This window comes from Carex rostrata, chromosome 22 (assembly GCF_964058835.1).
Source record: "Carex rostrata chromosome 22, lpCarRost1.2, whole genome shotgun sequence".
NCBI lineage: Eukaryota > Viridiplantae > Streptophyta > Magnoliopsida > Poales > Cyperaceae > Carex > Carex rostrata.
The window spans coordinates 1,681,636-1,689,448 of record NC_135939.1 but is presented as its reverse complement, the minus strand read 5'-3'; the positions used below and the strand labels follow the sequence as shown (position 1 = coordinate 1,689,448).

At 36.2% G+C, this 7,813-nt stretch overlaps 2 protein-coding genes across 4 annotated transcripts; one reads left to right on the top strand and one right to left on the bottom strand.

The window, feature by feature from the left end:
• Positions 1–690: 690 nt before the first annotated feature.
• On the top strand, positions 691–1,890 carry LOC144573732 (UPF0481 protein At3g47200-like). Its single transcript, XM_078323483.1, has one exon. It carries the CDS (start codon positions 691–693, stop codon positions 1,888–1,890), a length of 1,200 nt encoding a protein of 399 aa, XP_078179609.1.
• Positions 1,891–3,597: 1,707 nt separating this feature from the next.
• Positions 3,598–7,524, bottom strand: LOC144574395 (uncharacterized). 3 transcript variants are annotated; one of them, XM_078324357.1, is made up of 10 exons: positions 7,385–7,492; positions 6,497–6,588; positions 6,329–6,415; positions 6,111–6,223; positions 5,917–6,000; positions 5,725–5,822; positions 4,981–5,297; positions 4,553–4,790; positions 4,211–4,415; positions 3,598–3,841 (listed from the first exon to the last, which is right to left on the bottom strand). In XM_078324357.1, the coding sequence occupies exons 4-10, from the start codon at positions 6,201–6,203 to the stop codon at positions 3,752–3,754; spliced, it is 1,125 nt and encodes a 374-aa protein (XP_078180483.1). In that variant the 5' UTR covers positions 6,204–6,223; positions 6,329–6,415; positions 6,497–6,588; positions 7,385–7,492; the 3' UTR covers positions 3,598–3,751. The 3 variants fall into 3 exon arrangements, with proteins under 3 accessions (XP_078180483.1, XP_078180481.1, XP_078180482.1); XM_078324355.1 differs by lacking the exon at positions 6,497–6,588 and having other exon boundaries at positions 6,111–6,230; positions 7,385–7,524; XM_078324356.1 differs by lacking the exon at positions 6,497–6,588 and having other exon boundaries at positions 7,385–7,524.
• Between the last annotated feature and the right edge of the window lie 289 nt (positions 7,525–7,813).

Genomic DNA, 7,813 nt, shown 5'->3' with positions numbered 1-7,813 from the left:
TTGGGCTGTCAAACTATCCGATTGTTTGCTGTATTAATATATGGTATGCCATAAAGTTAACAAAAAGTAATTATAAATAAAACATGCAAATTAATTTGCTAATTTCATGGAGTGCACAGCATTACTAGAACAAATAAATCATTAGTGCAAAATAGATGAAACGATATTCCAACTTTTAAATTGATGGAGATGGTAGACAGTAAGACACTAATTAAAACAGACAACATCTGACTTTATTATGATAATGAAGCTTGTTGTATTAATTATATAAATGCATGACTTCATTATTGGGCTCTTGACCTAGCACACCTCTATTTATTGCAAAATTCTTCAGTCTTTTTAGGAAAAGGCGAAGCTCCAACTATATTGAAGACTATAGTGAGCACTCCTTACGGTACTTTCTTCTCCTTAATTTGAATTATTGCGTCCCGTTTAACATTTTCTTGTACCTGAATATATGTATCCAAATGTAGATGTCAACTGTTGAAACGAGCATGTCGTCGACTGAGAATGACCACCTCATCATCGACATCGAGAGAAGATTAACTGAAGTCCGGATTGCTGATCATCAACAATTCTCCATCTATCGATCGTGTCCCTGCGCACATCCGCAATAACAACAAGTGCTACTACGAGCCAAGATCGGTGTCTATTGGTCCTTATCATTGCAACAAAGAACACCTCTGTGCCATGGAGGACCGCAAGTGGCTCTATTTCGTTGAGTTCATCAACCAAAAAGATGACATATGGCGTGTCGGTATACGGGAGATAAGGAAATTGGAGGCTGACCTCCGTGCCTGCTACTTTCAAAGTGTGGGCCTTGAAGGCGACCCATTTGTTAATATGATGCTTTTCGACAGCTGCTTCATCATCCAACTCTTTATCAAGTGGCATTTGAAAAAATTGGATGCAGCATGTGATGCTGGATGCTCTATGCCCGAACTGATGGGCGACCTTCTCATGCTTGATAATCAAATCCCTTTCTCTGTGCTCGACACGATGTTCAACTTATACACCTTTGGCCGTGTCCATCCACCGGATGAAGATAGGCGGCATTCCTTCATTACACTTGCCGCAAATACTCTGCATTATCAAGAAGAAAGGGCCATAGTTCCGAAACCTGATGTCAAAATCAAGCACCTGCTTCATCTCTTTTATCTTCTTTTTGTACCTGCACCAGAATATTCACCACCAATACAAATGAATTCCAAAAAGGAAGGCCAGGAACCTCATAGGAACTACTTACAGCTGTTGCAAAAGTGTGATCCTAGAGGATTTTTTAAATCAAAAAAATTGAATGAAAAGAATAGAAGCCCGAGAGTGATCCCGAGTGCGATTGAGCTCAAGGAATATGGTGTCACGTTGAAGAAGAAGGAGAAGTGCAAAAGCTTCCTCGATGTTTCCTTCAAAGATGGCATCCTTGAGGTCCCTCAATTTATGATTGAGGAGTGCGGCCGGTCCACGTATCTTAATCTAATAGCATTCGAACAATATAGCAGTGATGGTGATGGTGGTGTTGGTCGTGTAGATAAACCTCTATCCAGCTTTGCGGTGTTCATGGCTTGCCTCATAAACATGGCAGTAGATGTTTTGTTGTTAGAAAGGGTCGGCATACTCGAAAATAATCTAGCAAACAGCGTGGAGGGTGCCAGATTCTTCGGTCAACAGAGAGAGTATGTTCACGATAATCATTACTTGAGGCTGATGTTTGTTCAAGTGATTGACCATTGTCAAGCGTTTTGGCCAAAGCATAGGGCTGCGTTACGCCATGGCTATTTTAGTAGCCCATGGACCATTTTCTCTCTCATGGGTGCTATGCTAGTTTTGGGCATCACCATCTTCCGCACAATCTGTTTGGTACTCATCACCTTTTTAAAAAAAAAGATTTAGTTAATATTGATTCAAAAGCCATCTGTGCAATGTTTTTTTATTTTAATAATATTTTACTTGTAGCTATTGCTCTTTTGTGGTGATTGTTGTTTTGTTGCATGTAAGTCTGGGAACTGTTAAACTTTGTACATGCATGTGTGTGCATGGTTTCTTTAATAAGAACGGTGGGCTAGATCCCACTTTTATCAAAAATAAAAATAAAAAATCCGAAATTTACTTGTTATTAATCAGATCTTTTTTATTTACTTTCGATAATAACTTTGTCTTTAATTTTGAATAATTATATTGAGCAACGTTCATATATGCTCTTCTGAGAAAAAAAAGACATGAAAAGCTATATATTCCGACTAAATTATACTAAAGCTTACAAAACCTCTTACTCAACAGTCAAATGTTATTTTTGTTGTCTGTGAAGGATATATTTTATGCATAACCGTATTGCATATATGAACTCTAAATTGCCATGATCCTCTAGTGAACCCTAATCTGAAATTTAAAGTTACCTTGATCGGTAGCCATGGTCTTCCAGAGATGCACAATCACCGTTGATCACCGGAAGCCCTTAGAATTCCAAGTAATCCCTCTCAAGTCCGATGGAGAGATCGAGAGAGGCGGCAGCGGCAACGTTCTTTTCCGTACCAAGAGAAATACCCGATTCAAGTTCTGAACTGAAAATCCTCTCCTTAACTACTCTATATCAATCTCTGTTCTTTCTATCTTACTGTATATAGAGAGTAGAGAGAGATAAAGCCGTAATCAAATCAAGAGCATTCAGACCCATTGATGATGTATATCTATATAAAAGGAATAGGCGCCTATTGATTAGCCGTATATTAATTTCATCTTTAATCCAAAATTGAATAGGCCCGTTTCTAAAATGAATAGCCGCATACGCCTCTTCTCATCAGGCTCTTCCCATTCCTTATTTATTTAATTAATTAATTAATTAATTAATTAATCAATCAATCTTATTGGATTCTTAGTGGATCTGAATTCAGAATTTGCCTTATTGGATATTTTCTTATTTAAGGAACATTGTCATATTTGATTGTGTTCCCCAGGGATCAATAGCATAATTGTATTATTTCCAAACTTTATATAATTTAGACCATCACTAAATCATAAAGTTATTAATACACGTTCTACACATTAAAGGCCTCTCTTCTCATGACACATATTGAACCCGATAGATAATACTTAATTTGATCACTTCATAACGGATCTAATTTTGACAGTCTATTATTCAATATATATTTATATTACATATAAGCCCACATATGTTGTAATTAATTGAAATTAATTCCAACAGTCTAAAGAAAAAATTTCTCCTCAGAAACAATGTGGATCCAAAATTGAATAACTAATTAATTAGGTGCCTTCAGAATTATGTTTTCTGTCTTCTGAAAACAAAATTCGTGTTTTCTATTTTCGAATTTTACAGATTGTATGTTGCTTTTGTAGCTCATCCCATTTGGACAACAGCCACGCTCCTTGAATGTAATAATTATACATTAGGTGGTATTGAGAAAGCAACACTCGCACAAATCCAGCTCAAATTTCACAAATAGGAAAGTTCAAACACACAAAAAACAGTGATAAAAACCAATTACGTGAAAGTCATTGTAGGGGCAGTGTCATCCCTAGCAAACAGAGAGTCTGTGAAACCTGTATAACCATATAGTAGTATTTTGTATCAGTATAACCATATGGTAGCAATCAGTCTATTATTTATTAAAAATAAATTAACCCTTCATAACAAAAAACACTCATATAAATAAGGAAATGTAAGAAGACCTAAGAATAGCTCTAATTGCTACATTGTAAGCCTCCATCAACAAGAAGGCAAAAGGGGAAAAAAAAATTAATCATCATGAATTACAATAGCTTCCTCCTCTACAATACCCCAGCAACTGCTACCTGTCTTTTCACTGGTAGTCCTTGAGGAGCAACTCTGCAAATGAAAAAAAAAAAAAATTAAATGTAAATTGTGAAAATTTATAAAGACCCATACGATATGATATATATGAGCTTAGATCATGCTCGGTACCAGTAAGTACTGAGATACTCCTGTACTGCATACCATTTGCTTCACAATCTAATTGAAAAACAATTTTCTCACTTGGCTTTCAGCTCATCGTCTATTTGTGTTGAGATGAAATTGTGTTAATGAATTAAAGGCTCAATAGATAAAGCATACAGATACAGGTGTGGTTGAACCACAGTACTAGAATTAAGTGCTCATAATAGACTCAATAAATTTAGAGACAAAAGCTAATAATGCAGCACTATAATCTATGAAACATGGAATTCAATGGCATACCCCCGGACAGGTGCATATAATTATAGTAAGCCATGCCCATCCATCTATTGAAATATCTGATGAACCATCAGCCCCTTCATGTAGAAAATACAACAATGGGGGCATCAACTGCAACTCAAATCTTCTAAATGCGCCACAAATTTTGCATTCCCCTGGTTTTGGCACACTTGCTACAGGACACAAAGGGTTGCCTCCAAAAGAGTATCTGACAAAAGAAAAATGATAAATATCATTGCTTTCCTTGTGAGAGGTGGGAGGTTTGAAACTCAGTGAATGCTTAAGAACAGATGAAAAGGATATTATGACATAAAAAGAAAATGAAAAAAGATAAAATATGATTACCTAAAGCACTGCTCTGGATTTGCATCTAATAGTTTCTTGAATTTTAAATAGGTTCTGTCAGCACCTAAAGCCTTGTCATACTCATAAGCCTCTCCTTGCCAGCTTTCTTCTCCTTCGTTTTCATTTGCACTGCTCTTTTCTATTTCTTTTAATGAAATAGAGCAGTAGCCTTCAGGAATATTTTTACCAATCCTTCCCCTTGATTCCTTCTCCGGGTATACATAAAAACAAGGTAGCACTGCATATATAAATCAATAAATGTTAATTTTCGGATATGTGTAACTATTATTAATCAAGACATCTGATATTAAGTCATGGTAATGTACCAGAAAAATTAGATCCAATAGGCACGGGCAAACAGTAAATAATACAAAATGAAAAAATAAAGAGGAAAACCCAACAAATAAGTAAAAAAATAAGTGCATAACCTGGTGAAGTCGAATCAACTATCATTTTCTTTCCAACTGGGCTTTTTACAATTTTCTTGGTGTTTTTTTTTCCTTCTTGCTTTTTGGAATGAGAAGCCAATGTGCTAGCTTGTTCAAGTGCTTGCGCCAGCTCATCTAAATCAATATCACTATCACTATCACTTTCTTCATCGCCACTTTCTATAAGACAACTAGTTTGTAATTTGGGTTTATCTTGAACTACAGAAGTAGATTCTTCTTCCGGTTGCACTTCTTTAAGTGCTTCATCTTTAGTTTGAACATCTTGTTCGCACTTTTGAACTCTAAGAACCCTCCAACTGAAAACAATAATAAATTAATAATGAGAATATGATGGCACCCACATAAATAGGTTAGTACCAACTGGTACAGAGCTTGCTGGAATGGTACGCAGAATGCACTGCGAACATTATACTAGTATCTAACACTTTATACCAGCTTATACTGTCTGGAATGGTACCGGCACCAGCATTTACTGTCTTTTGTGTCAAGTAATGGGTAGGTTGACATGCTTATTACCAGCACGTAAAAATCAGTACCAGCTGGTATAAATCAGTACCAGCTGTACCAGCTGGTACAGAACTTCTTCAAGTGGTATGCAATTTGTATTAGGAACATTTTATAGCAACTAATAGTTATTACCAGCACATACTGATCACTACCAGCCAAACCATATAATTAGACCAAAAAAATAAAAATGGCAAGTAATAAGCACAAAGAGTGTACCTTCGGGGGTTACTGCCACATTCCAGCTTCATGCAACCAAGAACATAAATCACCCGCTCATCAATGCTTCCCTTTGCTATGGATACAGGTGCATAAATCTAACAACACATTATTTATTAGATTAAGAAGACCAGATAACCAAAAACATGGAGAAAAAAAAAATGGAAAAAAATTAGGCAAAAAAAAACATGCCTGTGCTACCAGACAAAGCTTGTCACCACATGAATTACACAAAAGCAGCTCTCTGCTCACAGCTACATCCAAATCTGGCCAATCCTATAAGCGAAAGCAACAACAGCCAGAAAAAATTACAACTTTCTGACGAAAAGGCGCAAGTTTTAACCAAAACAAGGACAATAATTAATAGAAAAAGGCTAGTCACTCACAGGTAAGCCTCCGATTTTGGTGGTGTAGTGATCAGCCTTTTCACAGTAGTCATGGGCCCACTGTCCAGGCATGCCTAGAATCACTTCCCCCATCCTTGAGTCACAAATATACACTGAAATCTGAAAGCCCAAGTAAATTATTTAACAAATAATTCCAAGAGAACAGTAACAGGAGAAATAAAGGAGAACCAATGATGAAATATTGATAGAAATATTACCTCAGAAAATCTTGCTCACGCAGTTGGCTGAGAAGCAAATTCTGAGCTGGCAGTGATCAAGACTCAAGAGAGAGCACGCAATGTCAACTGGGAATGACACAAAGGAAGAAAAAAAAAGGTTATGGAGAGAGCAGTTACACTGATGGAAGCCCAAAATCACAACTCCACCTTGATGGAGGAAAGGAAGGCCCAGTCTTTGTCTAGACCAGGCCCACCATGGTCCATACATCTCTGCAGAGGTTTTCTTATGTTAGGCAAGGCTGCAAATGCATCAAATTCAAGCTGAAATCCAAACCAGGTCAGGTGAAAACTGAAATGCAAATCCAAGTTGAAATTCAAGCTCCAATTCAATTTCTTTGGAATTTGAGCTAGCTTGACACGATTTGACAACAACTCGTATAGGATTCAACGACAGCTCCTTGACTGAATGCTCTGATACCATCACATTCCAGCAATGAACAGTTTACCAGTATTTATATAAACTTATTTTTTTTACCATTGCCTATTGCCGTCTTCATATTAGTCTATGAATTTGTTCTTCACTGCCCTGCCACAACCAAATAATCAGTACATTCCTAATTTTGTTTTGACAGCAAATTCCAACATACCCCAAGGTTGCAATATAAGGAATTTCCAGTAACTAAACGAGCAATAATTTCTCCAATCTTCTACTTCTAGTTTGGAGACCCCAAAACTAAAACAGTTTATATGAACAATTTACCAATATTTATATAAACTTATTATTTTACCATTTTATATTAGAATTACCTATTGACATCATCATATTAGTTTATAGATTCTTTCCCCACTGGTCTTCCACAACCAATCAATCAGCACACTCGTAATTTCACCTTGACAGCAAATTCCAACATATATACTAAGGTTGCAATATAAGAAATTTCTACACTTTAGTACATAGACCAAAAGGCAGTCTATGTCACTAAAATTCCAACAAATACACGAGCAATTATATTTCCAGAGTTCTACTTCTAGTTTCGAACCTACAAAAACAAATATAGAAAACAGAGAAATAGAGAGGGAGAGAGAGAAACCCACCTTGGTACTAGGGACAAGGAAAGAGACCTCTTGGTACCACCAATTTGCAAATCTTTCAGCCTACTACCGATCTTGTCAGAGTTGTGCCTATGAGGAGAGCACAGCTTCAGAAGGAGAAAGAGGCGCAAAGAAGCCCCGCGCCGCACTTGGTAAAGGGCTAATCCGTAATTTAGTAATTAGGAATTCAAAGACCGACGTAGGTTTAAATTAACAAATATAAAGTATTTAATTATACACATGCAAAATAATATGACATTTTAATTTTATTTCGTAGCTATTAAGAAAAGAATTAAATAGTCAAAATTTAATCTGCTTATTTTTTGTATGCATATTAAAATGAAATTAAAATAATACTTTTAGATGCGTGTATATAATTAGTATAGTTAGTTTAAGGTGGACCAGCGAATATTTTGAGTAATTGTAGAGTAA

Coding starts and splice junctions, on each gene's coding strand:
- LOC144574395 (XM_078324355.1), bottom strand. CDS start 6,203: ATGGGGGAAGTGATTCTAGGCATGCCTGGACAGTGGGCCCATGACTAC. Junction 5,823..5,916: donor AGCTTTGTCTGGTAGCACAG/GCATGTTTTTTT, acceptor ATGTGTTGTTAG/ATTTATGCACCTGTATCCAT. Junction 4,791..4,980: donor AGTTGATTCGACTTCACCAG/GTTATGCACTTA, acceptor TTATATATGCAG/TGCTACCTTGTTTTTATGTA.
- LOC144573732 (XM_078323483.1), top strand. CDS start 691: ATGGAGGACCGCAAGTGGCTCTATTTCGTTGAGTTCATCAACCAAAAA.